We start from the raw sequence: 17,754 nt of genomic DNA on the forward strand, positions 1-17,754 counted from the left end.
ACAATTATACCATAAGGACGAGAGTTTACATGCATGAGGGATCAACTTTCTCCAAACATTTAAGAAAGCTGGTTTTAAAAGGCAATTTAGACCTGAAGAACAAAATGTGTCATTTTTAATCTTAAAATTTAACATTTTAACCATCTGAAATCCCTGTAGGATTCCATGTCTGGAATAAGAATTCTGCGTTGACCTTCAAATCGAAGTCATGACTAAAAAGCTCTATTGCAAATGTTTCTGTTGTTTCATTCTGTGCCTGTGTTTGTACGTTTGATGGTTAGTTTCGTGATGCCTGCATATATTATGGTGTAGAATATAATTACCCTATTAAATGATGGCAGAAAATCTTATAGAGTACTTTAAAGGGATAGTTCACCCAAAAATGAAAATTGTCATTACTCACCCTCATGTCGTTCCAAACCCACAAGACCTTCGTTCCTCTTCGAAACACAAATTAAGATATTTTTGAGAGTTTTGAGTACCAAGATGCATGCGTATGCTTTCCCCCAATTCCTCAGAATGTAATCAGCGTCCTTTATGTTCAGGAGAAAGCACAAGCACTCGTCTTGGTACTCCCCAAAATGGCAGAAGAAGGTAACTTGGGGAGGAGAATTGTTGTATAAATTGTTTGTTTTATTAATGCACAAAAAGTATTCTCATAGCTTTGCAAAATTGGAGTTGAGCCACTGATGTCACATGGACTGTTTTACTGATGTCCTTACTAGGTTTCTGGGTCTGGGAACATTTCAGTTGCGTTGCTGTCTAGGGGAGGGGCAGAGAGCTCTCTGATTTAATCAAAAATATCTTCATTTGTGTTCTGAAGATGAACGAAGGTCTTACGGGTTTGGAACGACATGAGGGTGAGTAATTAATGACAGAATTTTCATTTTTGAGTGAACTATCCCTTTAAAACAAATTGCCGCCAAAACGCACTGTGACGTGGACGGATGAAGTGGAGAGAGTGCCGCGCGAGCCTATGGCTGCAGAGCTCCACTTTTAGAACGATGGGCGGGGCCTGGATGTGTCATTCAATCACTGAGACAGAGTAAAGAACAACTGCAAACGTGCACTAAATATAATGGCAGAAGGCGAAGAGCCTGCACTTTTCACTAAAGTAACGGTTTATTCTCTACTCGCGTGTGTGGCTCAGTTTGCTGTCGGGTTTGTTTTTGCACAAAAATGGGGGATTAAATGTTCAGCTGTTGATCGGTGGGTCCTCGTATGGTTGTTTTACGACGCAATTGTTCATTTTACTCTGGTAAGTACAAAGGTGCACGCAGAAACGTTCACTTTTTACCTGTTTGTAACTCTGCTCACCTCTGGCTGCTTGACCGTGCAGGAGGGACCCTTCGTCTACATGTCACTTGTTGGAAATGTGGCAACTTCTGACAGTCTATTGGCAGAGCTATGTAGGTATACTGTGTTACAACACAGTTAAATGTAAAGTGATTTTGTTTTGTTTTTTGCACTAATGAAATGAACTGATTTGAAAAGACTGAGTAGGGTGACATCTAGTGGTGTTTGTTGGCATGATGTACAAAGTTCAAAGGTCATTCACTGAACATTGAGTATTCTGTGTAATCAAAATACAATAGTAATAATAAAGGAGTAGTTCAGCCTAAAAATGAATTGCCATTATTTATTTACCCACATGCCATTTTCAGTGTGTTGACTTTTTTGTGTTTTCTGCAGAACACAAACGTTGCTGTCATACAGTGACCATGGGCTTTCATGCTTTTAAAGAAAAAAATAAATAAAAAATCACCATAGTTAGTCTATATGACTTGCTTACTAAATAATCCAAGACTAGGCAATAGAAATCGGTAGTTTTCAACCAGGGGGCCGGGGCCCACTAGATAACCTCAAGAGGATGTAATGATTTAAATGAAGACAAAACCTTATTCAAAATAAGCTACATCTACAAAGGTAGTCACTTTTTCCTTTGAACAAGCAGGGTTTCTACCGTCTTGGAAATATTAGGAAGCCCAATTTTAAAAAGTGTGCTTTCTAGACCTGAACAAGAGACTCGTGCAAATTAAAATCTACAAACACCATATGCATTTTTAAAATGCTTTTTTTTTCTTGTTATGCCAATAGCAAGTATATTAATTAGGTAGATGGATTAAAAATGCACTTAATACTTATCCAGTAAAATCAAAACAACTGGAAAAATTAAAGCTAATTCACCAAAAAGAGTGGGAGCCTTGAAGAACATTCAGCTCTGGAATGATGAAATTTTTATAGCGACTGGGGGGGTCTTTAAATATTGTTGTGGACAATGAGGGGCCTTGGGGTCAAAAAGGTTGAGAACCACTGCTTTAAATAATTGAATAATCAGGGTAAAATGACTATATGTTGCCGTTCTCTCATCATCTAATTTTTCTAGAATCATCAGGGTTTTTTTCAGCAGGTAGTTACAGAATGTCTGTCTTCTGAAACAACGTATGTGTATCTTCAATGCAGAAAATATTAAATTAATATTAAAATACTCAACAGGGAAGGAATATGGCAAGGCAGATGAGCGCTGGTTGTACTCTGACCCGACAATAGTATCTCTGGAGCTTCTGACAGTGGTTTTAGATGGTTCTTTGGCCCTGCTTCTAGTCTACGCCATCATCAAAGACAAACACTACCGGTAAATCAAACAACAGATTTCAAAACAATACTGAAGAAAGATCTGTTCTAATGTAAATACCATCCATTTTAGATTCTGTCCATTTGCCAAACTCAATAATCCAGCTTTCATTTCCAATTGAAACTCCATCCTACAATCTGCAAATAAAATTTATTATTAAAGGGATAGTTCTCCCAGAAATGAAAATTTGATGTTTATCTGCTTACCCCCAGGGCATCCAAGATGTAGGTGACTTTGTTTCTTCAGTAGAACACAAACTAATATTTTTAGCTCAAACCTTTGCAGTCTGTCAGTCATATAATGTCAGTCAATGGGACTCACGGATTTGAGGGGGAAAAAAACATACACAGACAAAACCAAATTAAACCCTGCGGCTCGTGACGATACATTGAGGTCTAAAGACACAAAACAATCGGTCTGTGCAAGAAACTGAACAGTATTTATGTAGTTTTTTTACCTCTGACGTGTCTTCTGCTTCTTGCTTGACGGCGGATCGCAGATTTATGAGTCATTACCGCCACCTTTCTGCGATCCGCCGTAAAGCAAGAAGAAGACGCGCCGGCTGTTGTGAACGTGCTCAGGACAGTTGGACCTTGTGGCAGATCAGAGGTAAAAAACAATATACATACTGTTCAGTTTCTTGCACAGACTGATTGTTTCGTGTCTTTAGACCTCAACGTATCGTCACGAGCCGCAGGGTTTAATTTGGTTTTGTCTGTGTATGTTTTTTTTCCCCCTCAAAGGCGTGAGTCCCATTGACTGACATTATATGACTGACAGACTGCAACGGTTTGAGTTAAAAATATTAGTTTGTGTTCTACTGAAGAAACAGTCACCTACATCTTAGATGCCCTGGGGGTAAGCAGATAAACATCAAATTTTCATTTCTGGGTGAACTATCTCTTTAAGGGTTCTTTGCCTTTAACACTGTTTTATGCATTTTTTCTGAACCAGGCACTTTGTTCAGATCACACTGTGTGTGTGTGAGTTGTACGGGGGCTGGATGACCTTCTGTCCAGACTGGCTAATCGGTAGCCCTAACCTGAACACCAGCAACTGGCTGTACCTGTGGGTCTACCTGGCGTTTTTCAATGGGATCTGGGTGGTGGTGCCTGGACTCCTCCTCTGGCAGTCATGGAGGGATTTAAGAAATATGCATCCGTATCCAAAGAAGAAGAACAGATAAAATCAGAGGAAGTCTGGTCGTTGGTAATCAACCATATAATTATCAGAGTTATAATTAGCATTTCAAAGTGAACAGAATGAGATGTGGAGAGGATATACTGCAGTTGATGTATTATACACATTTATTGCGTACACAGAACATTAGAGGAACAGTTGTTAAGGCGTATCTTTGCATAATTGCAGTGGTAAAGACACAAAGGAAGTTCACAACAAAAACGGATAGCAACACACTTGTACTATCTGCATTCCTGCCCTATGACACCTAAACAGTGAATCCTTTAAGCTTTTTTTTTACAGTGATCTAGGACCAGTTTCACACTAATCCCTCTTACCAAACTACCTTATCCAGTTCAATTCATGTTGCATTGCACCTGTTTGCTTATCCTTAAAATAATGATGAATCATGCTTCTTTTTACACAGACTTGGCTATTTTCTTGCCAAGTTATGACAGCATAACTGGCTAGCCTGATATATTTTGGTCATAGTCACTTATATATACAGGTCTGATCAAGGTGTTTAAGGTATTAATTCATCATCGCAATTTCAAAGATTAATTTATTGCACAATTTAGGTATTGTAATTTCACTACAGATTCATGTGTAAATAATATAAAATGGTAACACGTTACATTTAAGGTCACATTAGTTAATGATAGTTAATGGATGAATTAACATTAGCTAACAATGAGCAAGACATTTGTTATAGTATATATTAATCTATGTTTGTTAATAAAAACAAATGTTTTAGACATATTTCCATTAAAAGTTAATGTTAACCATAGTAGTTAACTTTAACAAATGAAACCTGTGAAAAGTGTTACCTATAAAAGAAATCAGCTAATTTCATGTATCTACCTATTTGTGATAATGCAGTATTTTCTCCTTAAATTTATAACCTACTTTTAAACTCCAATAGCCTACATGATGTATATGAATAACCTGATGTTGTCAAAGTGGCATTAACATTGATGTAAATGTTTTAAACATTAGTTCATGTTAACTAACTAAAGTTGACAAATTGATCCTTATTGTAAAGTGTTACCTAAAACCGAAATTGCATTTAAAAGCACCTGGTTTCTATGAATTTTCTTCAATAAAGTTTCCAATATCAAAATATATGCATCACAGGATTCTCATCAAAATCAATTTGGTTGCCAAATAAATCTGCACATGGCAACATGGCATTCATTTACAAAGGAAAAGATGTTTGCATGAAGACAAGTAAAACAAACATAATATGTACAGCACATATAACAACAATGAACAAGTGCAGTAGTTCAAGCAGTCAATTATTTCCCAACATCCCCGGTCTTCGTATGATAGTACCATGATCAAAATTCTTCATTTTGCTTGTAATTAAGTTTCCGCTTCGATAAAAGGAGACTGTCAAGTTTGAACTGCCTTCTTTGTATAGCCTAGTCCGCTAGATAGTATCTTGCTTATGCTTTATGCAATAGTTTAGCTATAGAGAGAAAGGCTTGTTGGAGACCCAGTCCCTCCAGGGCGCTGCAAGCTTGGATCTCCCAAACCCGATCTGTGTAATTATCCAGCTCCAGCAATGTAGACACTTCTCTAATAGTCAGAGAGTTTGGCAGATCTTTTTTGTTAGCCAGCACCATCAGGGGAACCCCTTTCAAATGCTCATGACTCAGAATCTTCTTCAGGGCTTTCTGAGCTTCTTCCATCCTGGCACGATCACTGCTGTCCACCACGAAGACCAGAACCTTACATCCCTCCAGGTAGAATTTCCAATTGGGCCTCATGGTTCCTTGTCCCCCAACATCCCACACGGACAGTAAGGTCTTCTTGTCCAGCTCTACAGTCGCAACATTGAAGCCCACAGTAGGCGAGGTCTCCATCAGCACGCCACGCTGCTGTCTGTACAGCAAAGTTGATTTCCCAGCCGAATCCAAGCCCAAGAAGAGAACCTGAGGAGTCTTTTTAAACCGTTTAGACTTAATGGCGCCCATCCTGATGCGAGAGACGCGTTTCCGATTGAACTTACGGACTCTTGCTGTCTGTATCTGAGCTGGTTTGTATCCTTGATTTCACTCCGACTTCTGTTTTTTGCCCTCGAGGGAAATCGTATGCGAAGCAGAAGCGACGCTTTGTGAATGGCTAGGCTATATCTGAAACTACAGCTGGACTAGTTAGTTGATCCACATTTTATAAACAGGTTTGTCAACTTTGTATGCTGGCCAGCCTGCTCCGGTATCCCAGAAACTGAACTGAACTGAACTGTAAATAATGCAAACGATCCTGACGCTATGGCTTGACAGTAGGTTATGTAATGTGTATATAATATATGCAAATTAATATTTTTGAATGATTATTACTGCTAAGTTAAAACGTAGAAGCTTATATAAATATAGAAATGTTTATTCTAAGATTTTACGGTATATTCTGCTGCTACGATTGGCAATACTAAAATAGCAGTAAAATATAATAACAACTATAATAATGGGCCAGCTTTATATTAAGCGTCTTTAACTGTGTACTAACATGGAAATTAATCCATGTTAACTATCCTAACTACTAACCTTAACCATATCCCACTTCAGTAGCAACAAAAGTGTTTTGCAATTCAACATGAACACAATAAGTAGGCCTACAATTTACCTGCCATTTTTTATTTTTTTAAAACAAGTACATAGTAGTTCAACCCACCTAATATGAAGTGGGATAATAATAATACTAATAATATATTTTTACGTTACGATTTGACAGAGCTCCCCCTCCTCCCCTCCTCCCCTCCTCCCCTCCTTTATTATTATTATTATTATTATCAACAACATGTAGGCTATGTGGCATATTTTCGCGTGTATTTTGTCATCCTTAGTCCCGCCCCTTTATCTCCAGGCGTCTGCCACAACCAATCCATGAAGTAGGAGCGACGCACAAGCAGCCTGTGATTGGACAGTTGAGCAGTCATTCATGGAGCCGTAGCAACAGTGATCAGGAAACAAGTGAGTTGGTTTTCTCTCTGGCGTGAACGCGTTTCCGCGGTCATACTGCTGGCGCTACAGGCTCCTAGAGGGACTGGATGACTCGCTAACTGCATGGTCTCAAACTCCTGTAGTCACTAGGTAGGTACTGTGGCGGAGTCTTGATGAAACCGTTGTTTCTGTGTTCTGAGTCTATCTCATGTCCCGATGCAGCGATGCTGTAGCTGTCAGGCTAACTGAGCTTTGCTTGTACACACAGTAACGCGAGCCTGCGAGGAGATACGTTTAAACCAACCCTGCTGATTTAGCATGCACAGTACCCAATTTTTGGTTTTACTTTGGATTTTGCTAAGTTACACTGTCGCGCGACTGGTCCCCGATCAGCTGTAAAAGTGATACAGATACAATAAAAGCTGTAACTAGTGAGTTTTAGCAGTTGTTCCGTTATAAAGAATCCCACCGAAGGTTTTCAGTGACAAAACAACAGACAAATAATAGGCTTAAGATCCATCAGTACAGTGCTGTTCCAAACACAAAAGCCTTTTTGTATATTATGCAAGTGTGTTGTGCAAATTATTGTGAGCTGTGGTATCATAGGGTATAATATCAAACCAAGTGCAGTGGTCATCTGTCACCCTTGTTATGGCAATTAATCTCAGCTTGATCTTTAAATAATAATTGAGCTGAGCAGCAAATCAGCATATTAGAATGATTTCTGAAGAATCATGTGACACTGAGGACTAGAGTAATGCTGGAAATTCAGCTTTGTCATCACAGGAATACATTATATTTTAAAATGTTCAAATAGAAAAAGTTTATTTTTATTTTTAATTGTAATATTATTTTAGGTAAAGCTTTATTTTGACAGTAAGTAACTTTGCAACTACATGTCAACTAGCAGTCATTAAGACTATTAGTAGACTGTCTGCTTAATAACCTCTAACGCTTTATTTTGACGGGTCCAAGTATGCAAGTATGCCAACTTATTCTACTAAACCTAAACCTAACCTAACAGTCTACTCTGAGAGTTAGTTGATATGTAGTTGCAAATTAATGAGAATTAGTTGACATGTTGTTGCAAAGTTACTTATAGTTAGTAGAATGTCTAAAGTGGACTATCAAAATAAAGTGTAACCTTATTTTAGAATATTACTGTTTTTAATGTATTTTGCATGAGAAGTCATAATTATTAATTATTCCAAACTGTTGAGTAGTTGTGTATGTGTCCTGTTTCAAAGGCACGCACAGCCGGTATCTTCTCGTCTCCAAACCCCATCCCCTGCGCTTACAAAGGAGTGTTGCCATGGTGGATGTGAGTAAGTGGCCTCTCTTCACACTCTTGAGTGCACAGGAGCTCGCCTCCATACGACAGGCATGCATCTTTGGAGCATCTGCGAATGAGGCCATCTACATCACCCACGATGGCGAAGTAAGCTGATCAAGAAACTGATAGTATCTGCTTTGTCTGTGTGGCTCTTGGTGGTGTAAGCTTACATGACCTGTTTTAGTTTTAGTAGTTTGTGTCTAGCAGTTTGTATGAAGGTTCATGAAGGGCTTCTGTACCTTCATATGAAAATGAATCTGGATGTCCTGGCACAGGTGTACGTGTTGGGTTTGAACTGCAGTAATTGTCTGGGCACTGGAGACAGTCAGAGCACAATTGTTCCTAAAAAGCTGGACAGTCTGACTGGAAAGAAGCTGGTCAGTTTGAGCTATGGCAGTGGCCCTCATGTTCTGCTGGTTACAGAAGGTAAGTACAAGATTAAATCTCTATATTCTATGTAAACGGAAAGTATTTTGTGGCTTCACCTCTAGTTAAAGTAGAGGCATAATGTGAAATCACTTGCCTGTCTGGATGCATTATAGTTCTTAAAATCGAAATGCTTAAACACAATAATGGGTATGTATTTTTATACTACTACTGTCTTATTCAAAGTCCCTTTTTTTTGCTTCCAGAGGGGGAGTTGTATGCATGGGGGCATAATGGATACAGCCAGCTGGGCAATGGGACGACCAATCAAGGTGTATCTCCTATTTTGGTGACTACTAACCTGCAGAACAAGAAGGTGACTGAGGTGGCCTGTGGTTCTCACCACTCTTTGGCTTTGACCCATGAGGGTGAGGTGAGGCTTGGGAACTGTTTTTCATCTCACTTAATTGATGCATTGCATGAGTATGGAGCCCATTTTCACCACATAAGAAAAAAAACTTTAGTAAATGCTTTGCTTTGTGGCATAATTATGGCTTTTTTTTTTTTTTTGTCAAATTCTCATAATTTTGACTTTTCATCCCATCAATTTGACCTGTTATCCCATAAGCATGACTTAGTATCTCATAAATGTTTGTAATAATTATGACTTCATGTGCCAAATCATGCTTTGGTAAATGGTAATACTTTTTTCATATGCGATGGAAATGGGCTTCCATACATAAGAGATTGCACATTTAACCTAATATTGATTAGTTTTCTCTCAACAGTACAATTGAAAAATCGCAGATGAGTTGCATTGCATTAATGTCACATTCTATTATTACATTTAGAAATAATCTGGCCTACAGTATCAGCCCAAAAGGGATATAAACTGGTTCAAATTGATTAAAAACAGCAGAATATATAAATGGTGCTGAAAGATCATAAGTAAAAGAAACAATATGTGATTTAATATAATAATCTTATTTACAAAAAACTAAAAAAAAGAACATTTTCCCAGGTAACAGGAGACATTACATTTACATTTAGTCATTTAGCAGACGCTTTTTTCCAAAGCGTCTTACAAATGAGGACAATAGAAGCAATCAAAACCAACAAAAGAGCAACAACATGCAAGTGTTATGACAAGTCTCGTTTTGCCTAACGCAGTACATGTAGCAAGGTTTTTTTTTTTTTTTTTAAAGAAAACGAGTAGATAGAATATAGGAAAAAAATAAACCTTTTTTTTTTTTTAAATAAAGAAACAAGTAGATAAAATGGAAAAAAGAAAGCTAGTGTTAGTTTTTCAAGAAAAGCTAGCAATTAGAGAATAAATATGCAATTGATAGAGGGTCAAGTTTATGTGTGTTTTGTTTTTTTAAATAAAAAGAAGACAGATAAAATAGAATTAGAATAGAGAGTGCTAGAGTTAGAGGGTTAAATAAAGATGGAAGAGATGTGTTTTTAGCCGTTTCTTGAAGATGGCTAAGGATTCAGCTGCTGGGATTGAGTTGGGCGGGTCATTCCACCAGCAGGGAACAGTTAATGGAAATGTCCTTGAAAGTGATTTTGTGCCTCTTTGGGATGAACAATAATGCGTCGTTCACTTGCAGAACGCAGGCTTCTAGAGGCACATAGGTCTGAAGAACTGAATTTAGATAAAGGGGTGCAGAGCCAGAGGTGGTTTTGTAGGCAAACATTACCGGTAATGAGAAATTCAGCTTATCATCAGTCACAACTCCAAGGTTTCTGGGTGTTTTTGAAGGAGTTATGGTTGATGCACCGAGATGATAGAGTTGAGACACTGTTAGTATTAGTCTGATTGAGGTAACAGTACTAAACAAAACTCAAGGGTTGTGAAAGTTTTTGGTAATCAAATCAGAAATGTAGTCTTATATTTAAAGCACCACTATTTACATGCAGATATAGATGTGTTTGGCTGTTGTGTGTTGTCTCGCACTGTTTTTGACTGTTAGTGCCACGAGTAGGGCATTTAAAAATCTTAAAAGGTGGTATAAAATCAAACTATTGAATTGTCCAGATCTTCAGCAGCTAGACTAGCAATGCCATTGTTGGTGAAGTTGCTTTACGTTAAGACAAACAAAAAGGTACAGCTCAGAAACCCCATTAAACTTTGTTTATCCCATGATCTCTCTTTTAAAGAAGTATTTCTCAGAGATGTTCTCTTTTATTTGGGGTATGAGACTTATAGGCTTTAGTGTACCACAGACTGATTCAGCTGTGTTTCTTACATTCTGGTTGATTTAAAACACTGCCTGTTGGTTAAAATACCCAGATCAATATTGATGCACAGATATGTCCATTAATTAAGGTCAAAATATTGAGATACTGCGAATCTGATGGCATGGACTAATCAAACAGTTTCAGAATATAGTTTCTATGTTAACACTGCTCCGTGTCACATGCTAATCCCATAATCCAAGCAAATTCCTTTCTAGTTTCTTTTGCCTTTAACAATTTCGCTTTTATCCACTCCAGTAATAGGTTAAATATGTAGGTTACATTTTAAAGGGTATTAGGTGGATTTTGCTTTGACAAAACCTCCTCTCTGTCCTCATCTGTTTAGCAAGTATAGTTAGCCGCTTAGCCTCATCGTGCTCGCTGTAATAAGGAGCATGTGACCTTTTTTGCTAAGCTGTGAGGGGTTTTGTTCTCATTGTGACTACCAAGATCAGCTTGAGTGTAACACTCTGTGTTTGTCTTTGTCTAATTGAGCTTCATTAAATGTTCTAGCTGTACAGTGCAAGTGTATTTTTACAGCTCACACAAAAACATTCCTAGACATCCAGTCAGTTTTAATAAATTACTACTTTTATCCTAACGTTCCTGCTAATTAACTTAATCGCTAATTGTTTGTTGCCCTAGGTGTTTGCGTGGGGCTATAACAACTGTGGTCAGGTGGGTTCAGGGTCCACTGCCAACCAGCCAACACCTCGCAAAGTGTCCAACTGTCTGCAGAATAAAGTGATGGTCAGTATAGCTTGTGGACAGACTTCATCCATGGCTGTGGCAGATAATGGCGAGGTAAGGGATTAAAATGAATCGTTTATAACCTTCCTTTTTATGGAAATATGCACGCAGCGTGCTATGTAAAAGTGCTAAGTGTTGCCTATTGACTGTTTAGTACAGAAATCTTGCTGTATTTCTCACTGTAGCGGTGTTGCATGTTTGTTAGTGGTGAAATGTGTGTGTTTCAGGTTTATGGCTGGGGTTACAATGGTAACGGCCAGCTAGGGTTAGGCAACAATGGGAACCAGCTGACACCGTGTCGTTTGATTGCACTACAAGGCCTCTGTGTTCTGCAGGTACAAAACACAAGATCTGCCATGTTCTCAGATAGATTGTTAGCTGTACATGTAATATGCTAATGTACACTACCGTTCAAATGTTTGAGGTCTGTAAGATTATTATTTAGAAGAAAGTAATACTTCATTTTAATACGTAATTTTACAAAAGATTTCTATTTTGAATGAATGCACTCTAAGGTTCAGATACAAATGCTATAAAAATTATTTTGTTCCTTTGGCGACAGGACTGTTAAACTCTAATTTGAAAGACATGATTGCTTACAAATGCAGGGATCTTGTTACGTGGTCTCTCTGTATTGCCCAAAACTATTTTCCCTTATGAGGGACAAATGACGTAAACTAAAAAAAAAAAAAATTGTAAAAAATGTAAAACATGTCACTGTGTCACAGATTGCGTCAGGTTACGCTCATTCTCTAGCACTGACCGATGAGGGCCTACTGTATGCATGGGGTGCCAACACTTACGGCCAGCTGGGCACCGGCAACAAGAGCAACCAGCTCAGCCCTGTACAGGTCATGACCGAGAAAGAAAGGTAAGGGCGTTTGGGAATATGTATTTTCCTTTTTTATTACTTGCCTACTCATTCACTCACTGACTTTGTTCTAAAACAGTTGTTATTGTTAACTAAATGTATTAAAAGTTTTCTTTAATAGTTTTCTTTAATTGAAATAAAGCTGAAGTAAAATCTAAATTGTAGATGAAAATATTAAGAATTGTTGCCTCGGCAAATAACTGAAATAAAATAAGTTTAATTTCAAGTATTAAAATGACTAAAACTGAAATGAAATAAAATAAAGCTAAATAGAAAATAAAAATGACAAAAGCACATCACAAAATTATTGAAACGTAAACTACAATAAAAAAACTGAACATATAAAAATAAAAGCTAATTCAAAAAATTAATTCATTCTACAATAGTATATAAATAACCCTGTTCCAAAAGCCACTGAACGGCCTTTTTATATTGTATAGTGCCCTAACCTTCAACATGCTAATGCCAAACTCTGAAATCAAATTTGAAACCTTTTAAAATCAAGCTAAAAATGTGATACCCTTAAGCACCAAAAATACATACCGCTCAAAATATTGAGTAAAATAGTTTTTTAAAAAATTTTTTATCAGTACTTTTTGTACTTATCAATACATGTACTTTAGCATATTTGTAATCAACACATCTCTTCTTTCATTTTGTGTGAATTTTCTTTTTCACTGAATCCTTGCAAACAATTTATGAGATTCTGCCCTAGAAAATGGCCAAAATATGGAACATGAAATATAGGAAATGGACTTGAACTTAAAATGATGCTGTCTAGGTTGGCGGCTCAAAATAAGGAATGCCCGATGTTACCGTTTGCATTTTGTCAGTGCCATTGTTAGTGTGAATTGTTGCAACCCAGGGAGATTTCCTGTTGGTCTAGTGGGAGCTTCCTTTAAGTCATCCTGTTTTGGATGTAGTTTGAAGAGTAGCTCTCTTGTGCTAACTCTATAGGTCACTACAGTTCTCTCTGCTATTATTAGATAGATTGGTTTAAATTTGAGGAAATGCATAAAATCTGGGGGAAAAAACAACAACCCAGTAATCTCTAATGGGAAAATGATACTTATATGAGGATCTGACTGATGTATCCCTCCCCTTCCCTTGGTCCTTTCCCGTTTGTGCCCTCTCCTCCTGCATGTATCCTTCCTCATGTCCCTGCTCCTCCACCTTGGCCTCCTCCATGTCTTCCTGCTATTTTGACTCCGCCTCTTCCCTCCACCAGGATTGTGGAGATCGCAGCCTGTCACTCTACACACACCTCTGCGGCAAAGACCCAGAGTGGTCAGGTGTATATGTGGGGGCAGTGCCGCGGACAGCCCATCGTGCTGCCACACCTCACACACTTCAGCAGCACAGACGATGTCTTCGCCTGCTTCGCCACGCCGTCTGTGATGTGGCGGCTGCTTTCCATGGGTGAGTTTGTGCTGTTGTTTTGATGTTTAGTTCTCTTTTGCTGCTCTGTTGTTTCAATCTAAATGCAGTTGCAGTATTACTGCTGTTATTTAATGTGCATTAAACGGAAATAAACTCTGCAGAAACTGATGCAGTCACTGGTCTTGCATAACTGTGCTGTATTTGTCATCAGAGCATGATGACTTCCTGACTGTGGCCCAGTCTCTTAAAAAAGAGTTTGACAATCCTGAGACCTCTGACCTCAAATTCAGCGTCGACGGGAAGTACATCCATGTCCATAAAGCTGTTCTCAAAATCAGGTGCTGAACTCACTCCTGTTTCATCATTAATAATTTGTGCATTAAAGAGCTTAATGCTCACTTGGTTACTGCTAATTACAACTTTCTTCTCTTTTTATCTATTTCTGTCTACTCTTTTCAGGTGTGAGCACTTCAGATCAATGTTTCAGTCACACTGGAATGAGGATATGAAAGAGGTGATTGAGATCGACCAGTTCTCGTACCCGGTTTACCGCTCTTTTCTGGAGTTCCTCTACACCGACAGTGTGGATCTTCCTCCTGAAGACGCCATTGGTAGGTTCATTTTGAGACTTGGTTTACAGAAAAATATTCCAGCAAACATATAGATGAGTATAAGAAACCATTTAAAAAGGACCAAAACTACACCAAGTAGAAAAAAACTATTACTTTTACTTAGCTTTAAAGTGGACTCCTATCTGATTTTTGTCCATTTTTGTTGCCAGGTTGCAGTTCACTTTCCATTCACTATTGTTTTTTGTACTATATGTCTATAAAGTAATATATAAAGTAAAATATTATTTATTCATATTATTCTTATATTAATACCAATATAATAATAGTAGTAATAACAATAACAATAATATATAAATCATTATTATTATTATTACTACTATTATTATTTACAATAAGATTATAATGTATTATTTACAACAACAATAATAATAGTAATACATTAATAATAATTTGGTGTAGTTGTTATTAAGAATAGACTATTTATTATTTACAATAATAACAATACATCAATAATGATTAGTTATTATTATTATTATTATTTACATGAATATAATTCATTTTATTTACAATAACAACAACAATAATAATACATTGAAAATGATTAGTTATTATTATTATTATTTACAGTAACATTATTTTTAACAATAATGATAATGCAACAGTAAAGATTAGTTATTGTTGTTATTGTTAACAATAGAATAGTTATTTACAATAACAACAATAATAACTGTCAATAATGGCTAGTTATTATTTACACTAATATAATTAATTTTATTTACAACAAAAATAATACATTGAAAATGATTAGTTATTATTTACAGTAACATTATTTTATAACAATAATAAGTAATGATTACTTATTATTATTATTTACAATAATCTAATTATTATTTACAATAACAATAATAACAGAACATCAATAATGATGATTTGTTGTTATTATTATTGTTGTTATTATTAACAATGGTTATAAAATGTTAATTTAGCCAAATTTAGCATTGTATGCTTCTGTGTTTGTGATTTGTATGTGTTGTAATCTATAACAACCAAAAACATTTGGAACTGTAAAAATTAAGTTAGCCATGTATTTACAAAGCATGTTCTAAAACAAAAGAAAATTCAGGATGGTCAGAACATTTTTGTTGTACCCATCAAAAAATGAATTGATTTGGATATCTCTCACAGGGTTACTGGATCTGGCAACCTCATACTGTGAAAACAGGCTGAAGAAGCTGTGCCAGCATATCATAAAGAGAGGAATCACGGTGGAGAACGCTTTCTCTCTGCTGTCTGCTGCCATCAGATATGATGCTGAGGTAACACTAAACCACCCTGGAGGCCTGGCTTACCAGAGCACTTAAGCAGACACCTGTTTACCCGTTAGCTCCTTTCTGTCTCATTTTGTTTGTTTGCTCTTTGCAATTAATCAACAAGTAAAATACTTTTGAAAGGCAATACAGCGACTCAAAATTATAAGCTTGTAATGCTAATCATGGATGATAATATTGATTGTTCTTGCTCACATGTTCAGTCACTCATAATTGCACGTTCATGCTTTCTTCCATGTGAAGGATCTAGAGGAGTTCTGTTTTAAATTCTGTGTGAACCACTTGACTGAGGTCACGCAGACAGCTGCGTTCTGGCAGATCGACGGCAACATGCTGAAGGAGTTTATCTGCAGAGCCAGCCACTGTGGAGCCTTCAAAAACTGACTCTGACGGCCTCCAGATACACACACGCTCAATGTATTAGTCAAGGAACCCATCTGTTACTGCAGCCAGTCCTCCTCACAGCTAGTGGGCGCTGTGACACCAGACAGTCAGTAACACACAGCGTCCCCTGTTGAGCAGGAGGGTCAATTTCTGTGTTAATGTCACATACAACCATTTCATATTCCTCTGTTGCCGAAGATAGTCAGCCAGACGGGACATTCCCATTCATATTGAATAGTGCTAATAACAATTTCTAGTGCTGCAGATGGGAAGAGTGTTGTTTGGGCCAAACAGAGGCATAATTCAACTGTATTACTTAAACATGCACCACTGAAAAGCAGACAAAGAGACTACGTCAATCTTTTTGTTTGTCCCTTATACTTTATTGCACGGGTAATATTGAATAGAGGTCACTAATTAGATTTTTTTTTTTCTTGCAGTGATGCTGTGCATTACAAGTTGCTCTTTTTTTATTGTATTGTATTGGCTGGGATCTGTTAATGTGCTTTCTATTGGATACAGTCAGCAGACCTTATTGATCTGGCCCCTTATGTTGTTGACTTATTTCTGTCTAAGTGTTATTGACCAAAAGCATTTCTGCTATTTAATGTTTTTGTTTTTTGCTTGATTTGAGTCTTAAAATATAGGCCTTTTTTTTTTTTTTTCTTTCTTCTTTTTTTTTTAACAGATTAGGAAGACCACTGTATGTTATCGCTTGGTTCAGGATCTGCTGTTGCACTTAACCAGTCTGATGTTTATGTTTGCTAAAATATAAAGAGTATTATAGTTGCACTAGTTGTTTCCTGTGCGGGAGCTGCTCATCACTAGAGGGTGTATATGAATTTTTACAGCTGCACCTTTGTAATAGGTGTGTAACACTTAGATTTAACAATACTAATGCCTATGGTAAGTTTTTTTTTTTTTTTGTTACGTATTAACCATCTGTATTTGTTTTTCACATGTATATACTGTACAGTTTTTGCATTAGTTTTGTAAATTAACCTGTGCACATTATGTGTGCCACAGTTTCTCTTGTAAGTTATAAAACCTGATATTATAAAGATAAATAAAGCTTTTCTTTGTAAGTTGCATTGGGTATTTTTTAATTAAATGTAAAAATGTATGCCAATATGCCAGCATACTTATTTTTTTAAATATGTATCTGAATCATTAAGCCTTTACTTAATTAAAATGATTTCATATTAGAATTATTCATTTAATATTTCATTTATTTTACATTATTATTTAATCATTTTATGAATTATTCATTCCTTTGAGCGTTAGCACTAATTCTTATAAATGCTACTCATTGACATTCCTGAAATAGATCCTGTTGTTTACTTTCTCTTTAAATGAAACTAATGTTAATTATCTGAATTGTCAAATCCTTGTTTCGGGTGAAGAAGACAGCAGTCATTATACGATGCAAGTAAATGTCCAGAAATGATGTAGACGCACCCACCTAATTCACAGGTTTGTCTATTTCAGCTACACCCATTAGCCTGTGTGTAAACAATGAAATCATGAAGCATGCATGCAATCTTCTTAGACAAATATTTTTAATAGAATAGAGTGTACAGTGACTCAGTATGTCATTAGTGAGTCTGTTGTTAAAGTATTTGAGTGGTGACTGGTCTACACACACACACAAACACAGACACAGCCATTCAAGTTTGGGATCAGTAAGAAGTTTCAATAAACAAGGCTGGATTTATTTGATAAAAAATACAGAAAAAAACATCATTTTGTGAAATATTATTGTAATTTAAAATA

At 36.8% G+C, this 17,754-nt stretch overlaps 3 protein-coding genes across 6 annotated transcripts; 2 read left to right on the forward strand and 1 right to left on the reverse strand.

Annotated features, from left to right (window-relative positions):
- The first annotated feature begins 254 nt into the window (after positions 1-254).
- ebpl (EBP like) lies at positions 255-5,252 on the forward strand. The gene is made up of 4 exons (XM_058791665.1): positions 255-1,258; positions 1,340-1,409; positions 2,497-2,635; positions 3,590-5,252. The coding sequence occupies exons 1-4, from the start codon at positions 1,079-1,081 to the stop codon at positions 3,819-3,821; spliced, it is 621 nt and encodes a 206-aa protein (XP_058647648.1). The 5' UTR covers positions 255-1,078; the 3' UTR covers positions 3,822-5,252.
- A 7-nt stretch (positions 5,253-5,259) lies between these two features.
- arl11 (ADP-ribosylation factor-like 11) lies at positions 5,260-5,790 on the reverse strand. The gene has a single exon (XM_058791696.1). It carries the CDS (start codon positions 5,788-5,790, stop codon positions 5,260-5,262), a length of 531 nt encoding a protein of 176 aa, XP_058647679.1.
- rcbtb1 (regulator of chromosome condensation (RCC1) and BTB (POZ) domain containing protein 1) lies at positions 5,729-17,070 on the forward strand. Of its 4 annotated transcripts, none has more exons than XM_058791639.1 (13): positions 5,729-5,852; positions 6,680-6,786; positions 8,004-8,194; positions 8,365-8,515; positions 8,722-8,888; positions 11,342-11,500; positions 11,674-11,781; positions 12,175-12,317; positions 13,546-13,736; positions 13,909-14,035; positions 14,157-14,308; positions 15,455-15,585; positions 15,841-17,070. In XM_058791639.1, exons 3-13 carry the CDS (start codon positions 8,069-8,071, stop codon positions 15,979-15,981), a joined length of 1,596 nt encoding a protein of 531 aa, XP_058647622.1. In that variant the 5' UTR covers positions 5,729-5,852; positions 6,680-6,786; positions 8,004-8,068; the 3' UTR covers positions 15,982-17,070. The 4 variants fall into 4 exon arrangements, with proteins under 4 accessions (XP_058647622.1, XP_058647613.1, XP_058647596.1 ...); XM_058791630.1 differs by lacking the exon at positions 5,729-5,852 and adding an exon at positions 5,854-5,996; XM_058791613.1 differs by lacking the exon at positions 5,729-5,852 and adding an exon at positions 5,962-6,098.
- The last annotated feature ends 684 nt before the right edge of the window (positions 17,071-17,754 follow it).

This window comes from Onychostoma macrolepis, chromosome 01 (assembly GCF_012432095.1).
Source record: "Onychostoma macrolepis isolate SWU-2019 chromosome 01, ASM1243209v1, whole genome shotgun sequence".
Taxonomy (NCBI): domain Eukaryota; kingdom Metazoa; phylum Chordata; class Actinopteri; order Cypriniformes; family Cyprinidae; genus Onychostoma; species Onychostoma macrolepis.